Genomic DNA, 16,690 nt, shown 5'->3' with positions numbered 1-16,690 from the left:
GAGACTGTTTGACCGCTCTGTGCTTCCACAGCTTGCAGGGAGTTGATGTCTGGCCTGGGTGGCTCTTGCCTTGCAGGTGTGCCTGACATGCTGCTCCCGGGAGATCCTTGTGAAGGTCGACCAAATTTGCCACAAGAACCACATCAAGTTCTTCATGGGAGATGTCTTTGGTTACCATGGCTACATGTTTGCCAACCTAGGCGAGCATGAATTTGTGGAGTGAGTCTGTCTGGGGTTGGGGAGTGAGGCTGGAATTGGGGGCTTGCTGGAAAACACGCCTGAATTGGCTCCGAGGCTTCCACACACAGGGCTTCTAGGTCTGGAAGCAGGTGCTTTGAGAGCAAACTCACCAAACCGCCTCTCTGGAGCGTGGCCACTGGAGGGAGCTGGAGAGCCATCCTGCCTGTCTGTGTTCTTCGTCGCTCCTCCTGCCTGCTCTTGCCCTGGTGAACGTGAGGGTGTTGTTGTAAAAGAGCCCGCGACAGGCTGCAGGGAAGGGCGCGTGCTCTGGTGTTAATCTCTCTGTGTCTTGCAGAGAGAAGATGAAGATTGCCAGCCAGGGCGTGGGGGACGGACCTGACGCCAAGAAGGCCAAGCTGGATTTCATGGAGACCACCCTGGTGAAGAAGGTGCGTGGGAGGCTGCCTCTGAGGAGCCCAGTGGCCCTTTGGAACAGAAGCACGAGGATCTGTGCCTGCACCGGCAAGGCTTCGCTGCTCAAGGAGAAGGCGGTGCTAGGCCGCTTCTGTCGGAGGCGGCTTCCCCTCTTCCCTTCCCTCTCTTCCGCATTAGGCACATACAGCAGTGTGCTGTTTCCTGGTCTTCATCTCAAGTATGCCCTTGAGCTGCACCTTCCTCCTCCTGCCGTCAGGCAAGTCTGCCCTTGTCCTCCTGGAGCCCCCCTCCCCCAGCGCAGTAGCAGCAGCATCAGTCACATGTGTCTCATCCTGTGCTTAGCCTCTAGACCCATCTGCAGACCTGGCCCTTCCCTTTCATATAAGAGTTGGGTTATGGCTCCATGGCATGCCTCAGAACACTAAATGATGCAGAAGTGAGAAGGAACAGTTCAACCCATTCAGAGTGGTGAGATGACCTCCACTGTAACATCAGCTGAGCCCTGCTTTGAGCTGATCTGTCTCTTCGCTTCTGTAAAACAAAGGCCAAGACCTCAAGGCTGTGCTTGTAGGCTTGTTCTTTAGGTGGACAAGAGCAAGGGTCTTCTGAACACTAATCGCCATATAAGGACTAGTTGCTATGAGAAACTGCATTTCTGTTAAGGCTGCAGAGATCCTGTGCCAAGGATCCCCAGACTGGAACAGAGAACACGTGCAGAGTGGACCTGTCTGTCCTATATGGTTGTGCTTTCAGAGTTCAGTGTCTTCAAGGACCTTTGGGATTCTTCCTCAAGGAGCTGTGGGGACAGAGGGAGGAGGGCAGGCCACGGAAACTGGCTTATGTTGGCCGTTACTGGTTGAGGATAGGATGTGACAACAGAAAATGGAGGTTGCATGAGAGGGATAGAGCTGCAGTGGATGTACAAGTTTGCATCTAAAGAATTGGGAGATTTATTTGTTTTATTTATAGCTTTCTGTTAGTAAAAAAAAGTAAGCTCAGGAACATGTGGACAGTGTCTGGGCATGGGGACTATCAGTCACTGGATGCCCCATTCCTAGTATCTGAGCCTTGAATTCCTGGGCTTTATTTTTTCAACTGAGAGAACTAGAAACCAGCTGACTGGTTCTCTATTTTTTAAAATAATGGAGACTGCAACCTTTTTGGATGCCAGTTTCTGTGCTTGTTTGACAAACCACCAGCCATGCAATTGGCCACTACCGTGTAGGCTGCCAGGTGCCAGTAGCTAAGTCAACCAGTTAAGTGTTCTTTTTTTTAAAAAAAAAAAAGAATGGGCATGCCTCTGATAAAGCTTTAGAAAAATTGTCCCTGTTTCCTATTGGGATGAAAAATAGGAATTGGCTCATTCCTGGCAATTGGATTCCACTGGGTAGTAATGGTTCCAGTTAATGTTTGTGTCCTGCCTTGGAGAGGGTGTCTTCACGTGGATGAGAATGCTGCTTGATTTGTTTGCAGCCCTGGATTCTTGGCTGAGACATCTGGTCTTGCATGGCTTGCACTGGGACAGTGCAGATGGGGTAATAATGCTCCCCAAATGTGGCCAACCCAGCCCCGCCTGGCCTTCAAAACTTCCCCCACTCCCAGGTGTGCATTTTATTCAGAGTCACCCCTGAGCAGCTGTGTTGTACCTCTGGTCAGAAAGATAGCAAGTAAAGTTTACCCCAAAAGATGAAAACAACACATCTGGACTCATTCCAAGTGTGTGGGGGGTCCACAGTTTGACCAGGCCTGAAGTTCCCCCTTGCAGTGGTTCCCTGGAAAGATGGTTGCTCATGAGCTCTTGTGCTGTCGTTTCTTGCTTGGAATGGGAGGGCAGTTGTCAGTTCACACAGAGGGCAGCTGGCCTAGGTCTGAGCCCACATGCTTCCATTCATTCCTTGTCCTTTCCTTCCCCAGCGTGTGGCTTTCTGCCTCCTGAAAGAGGCCCTGGCGGTCAGCTGGAGCAGTGAGAAGGCCAAGGTGGCCCTGAAGCGCACCGCACCAGATTACTTTCTGCTCCAAGGTAAGACACCACTTGGAGGCCCGAGTGAGCATGTGCTGGGAGCAGGAGGGCAATGCTGCAGTGTGTCACATGACACAGCTCTTAGGATCATCTGACTCCTGACCATAGCGGACAATGGAGCTGTGTCCAGCTGGCAAGCACGTGAGCTCCTTGCGGGCCCAAGAAGCAGCAGGGCAGTTCTGTACAGGCGCAGCTGAGGCAGGCAAAGGGGCTTGTGGGACTGTCCGTGGAACAGGCCAGGCATTCATCCCTCAGATGCTTCTGCTTGGTGACACAAGGACCCAGCTCTCTTCCCTGGATACGGGTGGGTGGTGTGCATGTGTGCACGTGGGCCTAGCATGAGGAGGGTGGGCTGTACCTGATATGTGCCAGTTTCCCTAATCCATGGCAAAGCTGCAGGGCTGCAAAGCAGCAGGCACATTGCCAGAATTTGGGTCTCCAAGGCAGAATTGTTCCATTCTTTTAATGAAGAGATGCACCACTGGCCAACAAGAGGGTTCACATCATGCGTTTTCTTCTTGATGACAGGAGTCCAGTTCAAGTGCAACTGTGGCCTGTAGAAAGCGAGCAGATGCTTTATAATATAACGTTTATATCTTGATCTTGTGCAGATCATAGTAACTCTGGGAGCTCAACTTTCTCCTTCTTCCTAGTTGGTTATTCCTCCTTTCCCATCCCATGGGAAGAGAGTTAAAGCCTGTGTGTCTGTGCGCAGGAGCGAGAAATCAACCTTGGAGATTTTTTCCCATCAGCTTTCACAAAGGGGGAGGATGGAACTGCATGGACACTTCCAGGGAAAGGGTTGCCAACAATATCACCATGAAAGAAAGTTCCTCAATAGGGGTTTTTGCAAGAGGGCTCCTGAGATGGCAAGTCTTGGATGTTTTGGCAAGAGCTACATTGAGAAGACTGGGCATGCTGGACCTAACTTCTGTGGTGCCCTCTGACTGTTCCTCAGGCGGTTTCATTACTGTCTGGCTTCAGTGCATTGCACTTCCTGGCTCCTGGTGTACACCTTCATGGAGGTGCTGAATTCTGAATGATTCTGTGGGGTCTGGTAACAGGGATGGAGCCCCACAAGGGTTGAAGGCAATATTTGCTGCTGCTCACAGAGCAGCTGAGAGATTAGCCTAAGCTGAGCCCAGGAAGCACTCCGTTGGCTGCTTGCATGGACTGTGCTGCCGTCTCCTTTGGGCTGGGAGGTGCTGCTGCCTGCTCACCTGTGCACCTGGGCAGAGCATGAGGGACAGGGAGTCCACAGGCAGACCACTTCCTATGCTGGGCGATGGATGCTGGCTCCAACCTTTCCTTGTTTTTAGGCTTGAGAAAATTGAGGATAGCAGCAGCTGGCTAAAAATGCCCTTTGGGGCAGCTGTGTCCACCCTGTGCCAGTGTGGAATGTGGCTTCTGTTTCTGGGGTGCCATGCAGAGTGGCTGGGTGTGTGTGTTTTCTGTTGCATCTGTCAGCTTCTTTCTCCCTGGTGCTTGTGTTGGGGGGTCATAGAATCATGGAATAGTAGGGTTGGAAGGGGCCTACAAGGCCATCGAATCCAACCCCCTGTTCATTGCAGGAATCCAAGTCAGAGCATCCCTGATAGATGGCTGTCCAGCCTCGTCTTGAACTCCACCAGTGTGGGAGAGCCCATTACCTCCTTAGGTAATTGGTTCCATAGTCGTATTGCTCTAACAGTCAGGAAGTTTTTCCTGGTGTTCAGCCGGAATCTGGCTTCCTGTAACTTGAGCCCATTATTCCGTGTTCTGCACTCTGGGATGATCGAGAAGAGATGCTGGCCTTCCTCTCTGTGACAACCTTTCAAGTATTTGAAGAGCGCTATCATATCTCCCCTCAGTCTTCTCTTCTCAAGGCTAAACATGCCCAGTTCATTCAGACTCTCTTCATAGGGCTTTGTTTCCAGTCCCCTGATCCTCTTTGTTGCCCTCCTCTGAACCCTCTCCAGCTTGTCTGCATCCTTCTTCAACTGTGGTGCCCAGAACTGGACACAGTACTCCAGATGAGGCCTAAGCAGTGCTGAGTAGAGGGGGACTAGTACTTCCCAGGATTTGGAAGCTATGCTTTCTATGAATGCAGCCCAAAACAGCATTGGCCTTTTTTGCAGCCACATCACATTGTTGACTCATATTCAGCTTGTGATCGACAACAATTCCAAGATCCTTCTCGCTTGTAGTGTTGTTGAGCCACATATCCCCCATCTTGTAACTCTGCATTTGGTTTCTTTTTCCTAGGTGCAGAAGTTGGCATTTATCCCTATGAAATGTCATTCTGTTGTTTTCTGCCCAGCGCTCCAGTCTATCCAGATCAATTTGAATTTTGTTTCTGTCTTCCAAAGTCTTAGCTATCCCGCCCAATTTGGTGTCATCTGCAAATCTGATCAGCATTCCCTGCACCTCCTCCTCCAAGTCATTCATAAAAATGTTGAAGAGCACTGGGCCCAGGACTGAGCCCTGCGGTACCCCACTCGTTACCTCTCCCCAGCTTGAGAAGGTCCCATTGAGAAGCACTCTTTGAGTCCGATTCTGTAGCCAACTGTGGATCCACCAGATCATTGTTTCATCTAGCCCACTTTGAGCTAGTTTGCTCATCAGGAGATCATGGGGCACTTTGTCGAAAGCTTTGCTGAAGTCGAGGTATATGATGTCTACAGCATTCCCACGGTCCACAAGGGAGGTTACTTGATCAAAAAATGAGATCAGATTTGTCTGGCAGGACTTGTTTTTGACAAATCCATGTTGGCTTTGAGTAATCACTGCATTGTTTTCAAGGTGCCCCCAGATGGATTGCTTTAGAATCTGCTCCAGACTTTTCCCAGGGACTGATGTCAGACTGACTGGTCTGTAGTTCCCAGGTTCCTCCTTTTTTCCCTTTTTGAAGATAGGGACAACATTAGCCCTCCTCCAGTCATCTGGCACTTCCCCCGTCCTCCATGATTTCTCAAAGAGAACAGACAGAGGTTCTGAGAGTTCTTCTGCCAGTTCCTTTATGACTCTAGGATGCAGTTCATCTGGCCCTGGAGATTTGAACTCATTCAAAGTAATGAGGTGTTCCTTGACCATATGCCTGTCGATCTCAAGCTGCAATCCTGCCCCTTCAGCCTGTACTTCGCCTTTGCCAGGGGGGTCATAGACCCTCTTTTGGGAGAAGACTGAGCCAAAGTAGGAATTGAGCACCTCTGCCTTTTCTTTGTCCTCTGTTATCATTTTGCCATCCTTATTTAATAGCTGAACAACCATTTCTTTCCTCTGCCTTTTACTATGCACGTAGCTGAAGAAAGCCTTTTTGTTGTTTTTAGCATCCCTCGCTAACCTCACCTCGTTCTCCGCTTTAGCCTTCCTGACGCCATCCCTGCAATTCTGTGCTACCTGCCTGTACTCTTCCTTTGTTACTTGGCCTTCTTTCCACTTCCTATATGTGTCCTTTTTTGTTTTCAGGTCATCCCTAAGCTTTTTGTGAAGCCACATTGGCTTCTTCTGTTGTCTTCCACCTTTTCTTCTTGTTGGAATTGTTTGTGATTGTGCCTTGAGAATTTCCTTTTTTAAAAGTTCCCACCCATCTTGGACTCCTTTTCTCGCTAGCATTGCTTGCCATGGGACCTTACTGATCATTGTTCTGAGTTTATTAAAATCAGCTTTCCTAAAATCCAGGGTACGCGTTTGAGTACACTCGGCTTTTGCTTCCCTTAGAACCAAGAACTCAAGTACAACATGGTCGCTTTCCCCCAGAGTTCCTGTAACTGCTACTTTATCCACTAAGTCATCTCTGTTGGTTAGGATCAAGTCAAGGATAGCCGATCCTCTAGTTCCTTCCTCTACTTTCTGTAGGAGGAAGTTATCCGCCACACAAGTCAGGAATTTCCTGGAGGGGCCATGTTTTGCAGAATTTGTCTCCCAACAAATATCGGGGAAATTGAAGTCCCCCATTACTACTACATCATGCTTCCTTGAAACTTTGGCTATTTGTTTTTCCAAAGTGTCATCCTTGTCTTCTCCTTGATTGGGTGGCTGGTAGTAGACTCCGACCACCAGGTTCCTTTTATTCTTCGCTCCATTTATTTTGATCCAGATGCTCTCGATGGGGCTACCAAGCTCCTCCTCCTGTATTTCTGTGCAGAGATATGTATTTTTCACATACAGTGCAACCCCACCTCCCTTTCTGTTCCTCCTGTTCTTTTGGAACAAGTTATATCCTTCAATTGCTGTATTCCAGTCATGAGAGTCATCCCACCAAGTCTCAGTTATACCTAGCAAGTCATAATTTCCCTCGTGTATTAAGAGTTCAAGTTCGTTCTGTTTGTTTCCCATACTCTGGGCATTAGTATATAGATATCGAAGACCACATGCTTCATAGTCTGGCTTTCTTCCTACATGTGTCTGAAGACTATTATTGGACGCTATCCGAGCTGTTCTCTCCGTTGGAGTGCATGCGCCTACATCCATTGTTACCCCCAACTTTACATCTCCCTTCCCCGTAGGATTCAGTTTAAAGCCCTCCTGAAGAAGTTCTTCATGCTGTGGCCAAACACATTCTTCCCCTCCTTTGTGAGGTGCAACCCATCCCTAGCCAACAGCCCATCTTCCAGGAAGTATAGCCCGTGGTCCCAGAATCCAAATCTCTCTCGTCGGCACCACCTTCGTAGCCAGTCATTCACCCGGAGTATTTTTTGTTCCCTTTCTGTCCCTCTTCTAACTACTGGTATGGATGAGAAAACTATCTGGCTCCAAATTTCTTGAGTTTCCTTCCCAAAGCTTCAAAGTCAGACGTGATTTCTTCATAGCTCCGCTTGGCAGTATCATTTGTTCCCACATGGATGAGAGGAAAGGGATACCTGTCAGTGGGCTTTATGAGTGCAGGCAACCTTTCAGTCACGTCTCTAATCCGTCCTCCCGGGAGACAACATACCTGGCGAGTCCACGGGTCTTCGCGACATACTTGGGTCTCGGGTGTTTATCATGTTCTGGACCCAAGACATAATTGGTGCCATCATGCAGCTTCTTTTGACCTGTCAGTGCTGGGGGATTCTAGTTCTGGGAAGGCAAGTGGGGCTGGGCAAGGAGGCTGGTTGCCAGAGGGTGAGGCCTTCTCTGAGACCAGGTCTAACTGAAACAGCTGGTCCTGCTTCCAGACTCTCGCCCAAAGCAGTGACTGCAAGCACAGTGTCAAAAGAGTTTCAAGAAAAAAATCTTTTATGACCACCGAATTTTGCTGCGAGCCAGTGAGGTAATTTGCAGGTGTGTTGGTTTGTTTGATCAGGGGGCATGCTGGAGAAGGAGGGCTTGGGGTGTAGTGGATTCTTGCAGAAAAGGTTGCCTGTGGGTGGGCCTAGAAGAGGAGGCTGGGATCGGCCTTGCCATCCCTCCCCTCCCCCACACAGGCTGATGCCTGAACCACAGGAGACCATCTGAAGGTTGGAAGCCATTTTGAAAGGGACTGCTGTCTTTTATTGCGTTCTCTTCCCCGATCCTGTGAGCCCCATCAGTTCTTGGGTGTTAGAAATGAGCCCTGCGGAAACCAGCCCTGCTTGGGGGCTCTCTTCAGCAGCTGGCTCAGGCAGAAGGGGCTTAACCGCAGGGGGCAGCTGGGCAAGTCCACTTGTGCGCGTGCATGAGCCAGCCTGTACAGATGAGATCCGCCCCAAGAGCATTTGTCTCCTTTGCGCCTTCATGTCTGCGCGTGTATGATGGAGAGCAGTGCGCGGCTGCGGATATGTGCTGCGCAGTGTGGAGAGCACTGGGGGACGTCTGGGAGAAGCTCCTGTTGCCCATGGGAGCCAGTGGCAGGCAGTGAGAACTCCGCAACCCACTTCCAGGAGTCCTCAACAGGTTCAAGGGCCCAGCGCACCCGGAGCACCAGCAGACTGCCAGATATGAGTATGATCTGGGTTGGGCCATCTTGGAGGCCACATCAGTCCAGGGGTCTTGGTATGGTCTGCTCCTTTTTGTGCAGCTCATCCTGTCGCTGCCACCTTCTCCTGCAGTGCTTCTGAAATTCCGGGCCGAAAAGGGTCGAGAACCTTCCCTGCAGAGCTACGCAGAGGACGCAGAGAGGCTCCTGCAGATGCGCACCGATGTGCTGGCCTCCCTGGGTGCTGGGAGTGACCTGCTGCCTGATGACTTCGTCAGGTGGGTGCCTGCTTTGGTTCTGTTCCTCAGAGGCATGTCTCTTCACTCCGGCGGGGACAGCCTCTGCCTGCTTGGGCCAAGCCCAGCATTCCAGGCCGCTGCTAGGCTTTGCTGCCTTGTCTTCAGCACATGCTGGGTTGGCCCATAGTGCCATGGCACACCTAGTCAGTCGTGTGCCAAGAGGCTCTCTGGGCTTTTGAGTCCTTGTGTGTCAAGGCTGCAGTGGGCCTTTTTCAGCTGGGGAGACTTGAGGTGCCAGTATTTGGGGAAGGAAGCTGGCTCAGGGTACCAAGGTGGGAAGGTGTCGGAGTGAACTGACAGGACTGCATCCCCCTCTCGGAGCCTGGGCTGGAGACGCTGAAGAAGCAGGCAGGAGGGATTTCTGCATGGCTAGTGATCTCTCTACCTGTCCTGCCTCAGTCTGCCTGGCCAAGCTGCTCTCCTGTGTGCTGGCTGTTCCGCTTCCGATCACGATGTGGGCAGCTTGTCTGCTGGCAAGAGCTCAGCCCCCTTCCCCCACCCACTGCCCCAAGGTCAGGCATTAATACTTAATCTTTGGCACTCGCTGAGGAACCCAGGAGTTGTGTTGTGCAGCACTCAGTCTTGTGCAGAAGCTTCCTGGGGGAGTGCCAGCGGCAGCTCCTTGCCCTTGGAAAGCCTTGCTTCAGGGAGGGTGGAGGGGCAGCTGCTGCTGCTCCCTTCCTGGAGGGAGCAGGGGCGTGTAGGTGTGTGGCAGCAGGCCCTCCTGTGCCCATCTGGGGACTGGCTAGACTTGACAGCCCCTTCTGTTGGCATGTTGCTGTACATCACTCAGCTGGGGCCTGGACAGGGTGTGTGGGGGGGGAGGGAATGTGGGCCTGCCATGGGGCTGAGCGGCTGGGGGCTATGTTTAGCAAAGCTGTCTGGAGCATGTGGGGGCACCCTGTCCAGGCCACACTGGACTGTGTGGAATGCCTGCTAGGCAGGTGCACGGTGGATAACACCAGACAGGCTTTTGTTGCCCAGGCTACAGTGGATCAAGGATGCTCCTGGCCCTGCCTCCCCACTCAAGGTGTCCCTATATTGGTCCTCTGGACCAGGATACGGGGTGCATCCTTATGCAGGGCACCCTTCTGTGTTTCTGCTGGCTCCACAAAGAGGCAATTCCCTTAGCTGTCAATACCCCCCCCCCCCCGTCCCCAGTGTGCGCAATTTCTGACAGTTCCTTCTTTATGTCACTTAGCTGCTGCTTCTCAGAAATGGCTCCTGTCTGTGCTGTGGTTGGAGGAGTGCTCAGCCAGGAGGTTGTCAAGGTAAGGAGTGTTCTCCTTGTCCTAAGTATGTCTCCCTGGGTTAAGGCCTGGAACTGGATTTGAGGGATGATGGGGGCTCTTTTCTGTGGATGGTGAGTTTCTACAGAGTGTGGTTCTTGTTTGTGGTCCACCCATCAGCACAGCTGCAAGCTATATCTTGTATCTCATCTCCCCCTACACACACACACACACACACACACACACACACACAAGCTGAGCATTCCTGGGGAAGGGTGTGGGGGATCTTGGCCTCTAGAGAAGGGGCTGCCTATGAAGAGTGTTCAGAAACTGCAGCTGGTCCAAAGAGCTGCTGCCAGACTGTTGACTGGGGCTGGCCACAGGGAGTATGCAACTCCCTTGTTAAGACAGCTTCACTGGCTTCCAGTCTGTTTCCGGGCACAATTCAAAGTGCTGGCTATGACCTATAAAGCCCTATACGGCACCAGTCCAGGTTATCTGAAAGACCGAATCCTCCCTTATGAACCTGCCCATGTCCCGAGATCCTCTGAGGAGGCCCTTCTCTCAGTCCCACCACTGTCACAGGCATGTTTGGTGGGAACCTGGGAGAGGGCCTTCTCAGTGGCTGCCCCACAGCTGTAGAATGCCCTTTCCAGGGAGGCTAGGATGGCTCCCTCTTTGATGTGTTTCTGGAGGCAGGCCAAAACATTCTTATTTCAGCAGGCCTTTGGGACATAGTTGGAACCTGGGGGTAAGCTGCTAAAATGCTGTTTTAAAATAATGGTTTAATATAATTTTAACTATTGTTTAATTATGTTTTAGCTTTTGTGTATTTTCATATGTTTTAATTGTATATGTTTTAATGTTTGTAAGCCGCCTTGTGTCCCAGGACAGGGAAAAAGGCAGGGTGGTGGTGGTGATAAACAAAATGCCTCCTTGCCCTGTCCTGAGTGGCTGGCAGTGCAAGTGTTAAAAGGGTCCTCTTCTGCCTCCTACTTGCAAGTGGGGGAAGTTGCCTATCCCTTCCTTCCTCCCAGGGGTGTGCATCTCTGCTCACCCCCCCCCTCCTGTTTCTAGGCCCTGTCTCAGCGAGATCCTCCCCTCAACAATTTCTTCTTCTTTGATGGCCTGAAGGGCAACGGGATCGTGGAGCGCCTGGCCCCCAGCTGAGCTTGGGCCATGACTGTCAGTCCCTGGACAGCCTGCAGCCAAGTGGCCTTTTGTCAAACTCCCTCTGCGGCATCCCATGGCCTGGCACACGGGCTTGGGTCCAGGCGAGCAAGCCCAGGCGAGCGTGTGGAGGCTGAGCAGTCAACCCTCCCCCTTTCCTTAGCACTCAATAAAATCCTCTTTTAGTAATGTGCCTCTCCTGCAGTGAGTCTCGGCTGTGGGGTCCTATGTGAAGGGGTGGAACATCATATCCGCTTGTTGTTGCCCAGGGCGCCGTGGGCCCTTCTTGCTTGCCTGGAAGTAGGAGATTGGTGGGACGAGGGAATGGGCAAGGTCCAGCAGCTGCTGGGGCTGTCACTGCCGCTCCGTGGCTTGTTGGAGGAGAGTGCTGCAGCCCTGCCCGGTGCCTCCTTGGCTGCCTGCTTCTGTAGTTGTGTGGCCCGTGGCCCAACGGAGGGTCAGTGCAGAGCCTGCCCTGCAGCTGTTGGGAGTGCCGGGGAGGCCGGCGTGAGCCTGCGGGCCCCTCCTGCATGCCTCAGCAGCTGAGGGTTGGACAGTCTCCCAGGGAAGCGTCTCTCCCTGCGTGGAGAGCCTTTGGGGAGCAAGGCAGGCCTACCTGGGCCCCTCCACAGCACGAGCCCTTTGGAGAGAGATGCAGCTGTGTGGCGGGGATCACGGCACACAGCTTGAAGGCATTTGGCTTTGGCTGACCCCACCATGGGTGGAGCTACATGGCCTGTTCGGGGCAGCCTGGCTTCACGCAGCATGGGCTGCTGCCTGAAAGGCTCTGGGCCGCTGGGTCCTATTCCAGCTCCCCCCGCCAGCTGCAGAGGCGCCTTTTGACCATCGCATCGGATGGCTCTGTGGCAGAAGCCAGGCTCCTCAGCTGGCAGCCTCCTCTATTCCTCTGCCCAGTCATACATGAGTGAATAGCGGTTGCTGCCTTAGTCCAGTTTTTATTGAAAAGGAAACATACAAAATCCTTTCCCTCTCTCCCCCACCCCCAAGGTACAAGCAACCGATCCCCTCAAGTATGTACAGGCAGCACCAAGTTGTCCTATGTACAAGCACAGAGATCCCAGTATACATACATACAGCAGCTGCTGCACCACCACTGTGCAGCTCTCGCCTGCCCTTCCCCCCAAGGCCCAGTCACATCCCTATTTACAGCGGACGCTGCTTGGCCTGCCCCAACAGCCAACAGGTCCCATGTGCAATTTTCTCCCCCACCCCATCCCACCTATACAGGCTCAATTAACAGTATTCACATAGTGCTAGCGTGCCCCTCACCCCCACCCCAGTGAGCAGCTCTCCATAAGGCACTGCTGGGCTGGGGGCAGAGCAGAGCAATGCCCGCCCGCCCGCCCCTCTTGCAGTATGCCACACGCCCACCCAGAGCAGGCAGTCCAAGGACCCAGCAGGCTGGGGCGGGAGCAGCGTTGGTGCTGGCTGCTCCAAGGCGTGTCTCCAGTCCAGGTGTGGCTAGTCTTCCTCCTGGCCAGCAGGAAGAGAACGCCAGCCCCGCCGCAGGCGACCGCCCAGCGCAAGACCTGCTACCCTCTTGCAGGCAGGTTGTACAGGATGCCCAGCAGATGGAAGACGAAGTGGTAGAAGTGGCCCCAAAGGACACCATGCAGCCTGAGTTCCTGCAGGGAGGGGGAGAAGGAGGGGGGTGACTGAGAAGTGGGGCTCATGGCACTGAAATCCCGTCCATGCCTCTCCGTCGCCACTTCCACCCCCCGTTTCACTGCTTGACTAAGCAGGAGGACTCCGCCAGAGCTGCTGGTCCCACACTGCAGCCTCCACAGCCCTGCTCCGCCTGCCGCCCGCTCCACACGCTGTGCCCTGCCTTATATCCCAGGGCTATTTATAGGCCATGAGTCAGCGGCTGGGCCCTGCCCAGCTCGCTGAGCAAACACGTTGGAGGGCGAGGGGGCCCAGCTGGGGTCTTTGTGGGCTAGGGGGAGGCAGGAGAGGGCTTCTGGCCCCCCATGGAGGGAGTCCTGCATGCAGCCGAGTAACATGGGGCTCCAGTAGGCCTTTGTGCAGCAGGCAGCGAGAAGGCTCCTCTCCCTCCCATGCTCTTTACTTCATGGAGGAGATGGCTATCAATGGCTACCAATCATTGGCTATAGCTACCAGGCTATATTCTGCTTCTAGGCTCCAAGGCAGCATGCCTCTCGCTACCAGTTGCTGGGGAGCGTGCACAAGAGGGTGCTCTTGCCCTCATATCTGGCTTATGGGTATCCGGGTGGCCGTTGGCCCCAGGTTGCAGGACCAGAGAGGCCCCTTGCGTCTGGTTTCATGCTCACTGCTCCGAATCCCTCCTTGCAGCTGCCCCAGGAGGCTCACCCTTTGCTCGTGGTCGTGGTGGAACTGGTCCCCCATGTGCCGGAGGCGGGCCCCGATGGCCTGCTCCAGGCTGGGCGGGCTCCCGCGAAGAAGGTGCCCGTTGGACTGTGCTGCCCCCTGCTCAGGCTGCACTGGGGCTGCCTCCCTCTCGCCGCTGGCGGTTGCAGGCTGCACGTTCCCTGCAAAGGAAGGGAAGGGAGGTCAGTGCAAAGAGGCAAATGGTCCTCTCCCCAGAGATGACAGGTTGGGGACGGAGCAGCAGGAGATGCGAGGGGGGGGAGCATGAGAGCGCCATTTCCTGTATCCTTGGCAACTGCTGCCTGTTGCAGCTGAAAGATCATTTCAGGACACAGCCCCTCTGTCGCCGCACAGCTTCCCCGCTCTCTCCCACTTGCAGCTCAGCCCGCCTCACTCTCTGGGTTCTCCTCCCTCCCCCCATGTTTTAGCCCCACACACTGCACGATGTGTATATTTGGGGCAACATTGCCCCAGCTCCCCTTAACTGCCAACAGAGGCCTGGCTTGCTGCCATTTTGTAGGAGCATCCGTCATGTTGCTCACGTGCAGCCTTTCGCTGGGGATGGGCTGGCTGGTGTCCAGCCTAGCTGTTTTCCCCACCCCACCACCCCATTTGACTCATCATTTACAAGGGCTGCCCTATGAGAGAAAGGGCAGAAGGGAGGGGTGTCCCACACTGCACTGAGAGGTGTCCCCCCCACCACATGCACGCACACTGGGTGAGCAGCACAAAGGGCAGTGGGGCAGGGGGGAAAAACTAGTCCCTGCAGATTCCTGCCCCCACCCCACCCCACCCCCGAAGGTGGCCAGCGCCACCGGTGCCCTGCCTCGCCGCACATGTGCTCGCCCTGGGCCTTCAGCACGGGAGGAAGATGCTGGGCGCTGCACGGCGCGGGTGGGGCCAGCATGAGCGCGGGAAGGGACTGGCCCGGGCTGCAGGGGCCGGGCCTCACCAGAACGGGCTCTTGCGCCCAGCGCCCAGCCTCGGCCGCTGTGGGTTCCCGCGAGTCGCGGCGCTCCGGAGGGGGGGAGGACGCGGCCGGCAGGCCGGCCCCTAAAACACAAAGGCTCCTGCTCGCCCGTTTGGCAGGTGGGCTGCGATCAGGGCCACCCTGCCGCGGGCACCTGTCGCGGGGCGCGGCGCTCTGCCCTCCTCTCGCCACCCGGACTAGCTCAACCTTTCCTTGCGGAAAAGCTGCTGCTACCAACCGCGATCGCGCGGAGAGACCCGGGAATAAGGGCCCGATCCACGGCGGCGTTAGGACTCGAGAAGAGCTGTGGGGAGCGCCTGCAAGCGCGCTGCGCTGCGCTGCGCTGCCGGGCTCAAGCCTTCCCGGGGACAAATCGCGCCATCCGCGGCGGCGCTTTCTACGCCTACTCCCAGTTCGAGGGAAGGGCCCTCTGTGCATGGTCAGAAGCACTCGGGGGTTCCTCCCGTTCCGGGGCCGAGGAGACCGCGGCGACCGCTGTTGCGTCCAGCCCACCCGCACGCGGAGCGCCACTCACCGCGCGCGCCGCTGGAGCGGCTCCTGGGGGGCTCCGGCCCCCGCCCGCAGCGATAGATGCAGTTCACCCCGGGAGGCCAGGCGAGCGGGGGCCGGCAGACGGGGGGCGGCAGGGCCACCGTCCCCCCCACAGGGCAGGCTGGGCTCCCAGACACAGCTGCTGGCGGCTCGGCGCGGCTCCGGTCCTGCAGTGGTCTGGCCATGGCGCTCGGGGGGATCTGCCGGGCGAGGAGGCGGTCAAGGCGCCGGAAGACGCAGCCCGCCGGGCGCCCGGGAGCTCCGCGACACGGCCGAGGGGCGGGCGCCGTGTTTGTAAACAAACCCAGCAGTGCCAGCCGGCCCGCCGCGCCGCGCCGCGCCTCGCCGGGGTCGCCCCGCCCCGATCCCGCCCGCTCGCCCCGGCTGCGCTGCACCCACGTGCTCCCGGCTGCCCCCTTCCACCCCCCCGGGACGCGGTCCCTCCAAGCGGACCCGCCGCCGCCGCCGCCGCCGCCGCCGCCGCACTTACTGCAGCTGCATGAACCCTCCGGGGGCGGCTCGGGGGTCGCTGGGCAGCGCGGAGGCTCCGACGGGACGGCGGGTCGCGAGCGAGCTGGAGCGCGGCAACAACCTCGCTGGAGCCGGGCGGGCCGGCGCGCGCGGCCGGGCGGCTGCCGAGCCCCGGCGAGCCCCGCCCTCCGTGACGTCACCGGCCCCGCCCCTCCGCAGGCAAGTTCGGGCTTGTGCGGGGCCGGGGATCCCCCGCGGGAGGGGCGCTCCGGCCTCCCCCCGGGGGCCCCGCCGGCGCGCGGCCCCCTCTCCCCCGGGCGGCGGCGCTTCGGGGCCACGCGGGGATCCCCGTCCCGCGGGCGGCGCGACCCACTGAGGCCTGGGGGGCGGGTCTCGCTACCACCGCGCTGACCCCCTCTGGGCGCGTCGCTGCCGCGGTGGTTCTGGCTGCAGCAGCCGGAGGGGCGAAGCGCGTCCCGGACCCGATTTGGTCCTGCGCGGCGGCGGCTCCTTGCTCGGGTCTTGTTTGTTTAGCCACCTTTGTAGGCGAAAATCCAGCTGGCCTGCGAACGACAATATACAGTACACAAAATGGAAAACGTTCTGAACGATAGAAGCAAATACACACCGCGAGAGTTATTTCAGCAACCAGGAACATCCTGAGAGGCAGCAAGGAAAAGGTGACAGCTGGAATGTCCCGTGGGCCAGTCGAGCCACCACTGCGGGGACCCCGCTCTTCTCGCCCCCTTCTCCCATCGCAGCCACACAGGGCTGGCAGGTGCAGGCCTAGGGCCAGAAAGGCCCCTTCTCTGCCCAAGGCCGGGGGCGGGGGGAGCTGGTGCCAACCTGTGGAGACCAGGGGTGGGGAATGTATGGTCCTCCAGATATTGTTGGACTGCAACTCCCGTCAGCCTCAACCAGCAGGACCAATGGTCAGGGTTGGGGGAGCTGGAGTCCAGCAGCATCTGGAGGGCCGCAGGTCCCCTCCTGCCCTCCCCCAGCAGACAGTGCTGTGCTCAATGGGCCTATTGTCTGGCTAGGGGTCAGGTAGCTCCTGACATCCCACCAACAGCAAAGGGAGGGTAGCCAGGGTTGCAGAGTGGCCTGGTCAAGCAGCTGCACCCCCAGCTGCTCTGC

The 16,690-nt window shown here is 56.1% G+C and overlaps 2 protein-coding genes across 13 annotated transcripts in view; one reads left to right on the top strand and one right to left on the bottom strand.

Annotated features, from left to right (window-relative positions):
• Nucleotides 1–14,301, top strand: part of SAE1 (SUMO1 activating enzyme subunit 1) — a 26,365-nt gene extending 12,064 nt beyond the window's left edge. For 2 of the 9 annotated variants that reach the window (XR_014784954.1, XR_014784958.1), the window contains exons 4-9: nt 77–219; nt 536–871; nt 2,530–2,635; nt 8,626–8,770; nt 9,993–10,062; nt 11,098–14,301. Coding sequence is in view for 4 of the 9 variants with exons in the window: in XM_084814528.1 (XP_084670654.1) it covers nt 77–219; nt 536–629; nt 2,530–2,635; nt 8,626–8,770; nt 9,993–10,062; nt 11,098–11,190 (651 nt within the window). In the remaining 5 variants the exon portion in view is untranslated. Of the gene's footprint in view, nt 1–76; nt 220–535; nt 872–957; nt 980–2,529; nt 2,636–8,594; nt 8,771–9,992; nt 10,063–11,097 lie in introns of those variants that run through there. The other 7 variants (XM_084814528.1, XM_084814531.1, XR_014784957.1 and 4 more) reach the window with 6 other exon arrangements.
• On the bottom strand, nt 11,706–16,690 carry LOC146337384 (uncharacterized). 4 transcript variants are annotated; one of them, XM_084814540.1, is made up of 4 exons: nt 16,182–16,690; nt 15,066–15,282; nt 13,543–13,721; nt 11,706–12,836 (listed from the first exon to the last, which is right to left on the bottom strand). In XM_084814540.1, exons 1-4 carry the CDS (start codon nt 16,209–16,211, stop codon nt 12,744–12,746), a joined length of 519 nt encoding a protein of 172 aa, XP_084670666.1. In that variant the 5' UTR covers nt 16,212–16,690; the 3' UTR covers nt 11,706–12,743. The 4 variants fall into 4 exon arrangements, with proteins under 4 accessions (XP_084670666.1, XP_084670668.1, XP_084670665.1 ...); XM_084814542.1 differs by lacking the exon at nt 16,182–16,690 and adding an exon at nt 15,573–15,760; XM_084814539.1 differs by lacking the exon at nt 16,182–16,690 and having other exon boundaries at nt 15,066–16,065.

Source organism: Heloderma suspectum, chromosome 10, assembly GCF_057233095.1.
Source record: "Heloderma suspectum isolate Gila_16-S chromosome 10, 16-S_ref, whole genome shotgun sequence".
Lineage (NCBI taxonomy): Eukaryota > Metazoa > Chordata > Lepidosauria > Squamata > Helodermatidae > Heloderma > Heloderma suspectum.
The sequence above is the reverse complement of the archived record's forward strand: the minus strand, read 5'-3'. Positions and strand labels throughout refer to the sequence as shown.

Bases quoted from the DNA above. Each gene is read 5' to 3' on its own strand.
- LOC146337384 (XM_084814540.1), bottom strand. From the start codon at position 16,211: ATGTTCCTGGTTGCTGAAATAACTCTCGCG. The intron at 15,283-16,181 runs GTGTGTATTTGC...CTCGCCCGGCAG, and splicing joins TTGCTGAAATAACTCTCGCG to ATCCCCCCGAGCGCCATGGC. The intron at 12,837-13,542 runs GTGAGCCTCCTG...CCCTCCCTGCAG, and splicing joins ACCACGACCACGAGCAAAGG to GAACTCAGGCTGCATGGTGT.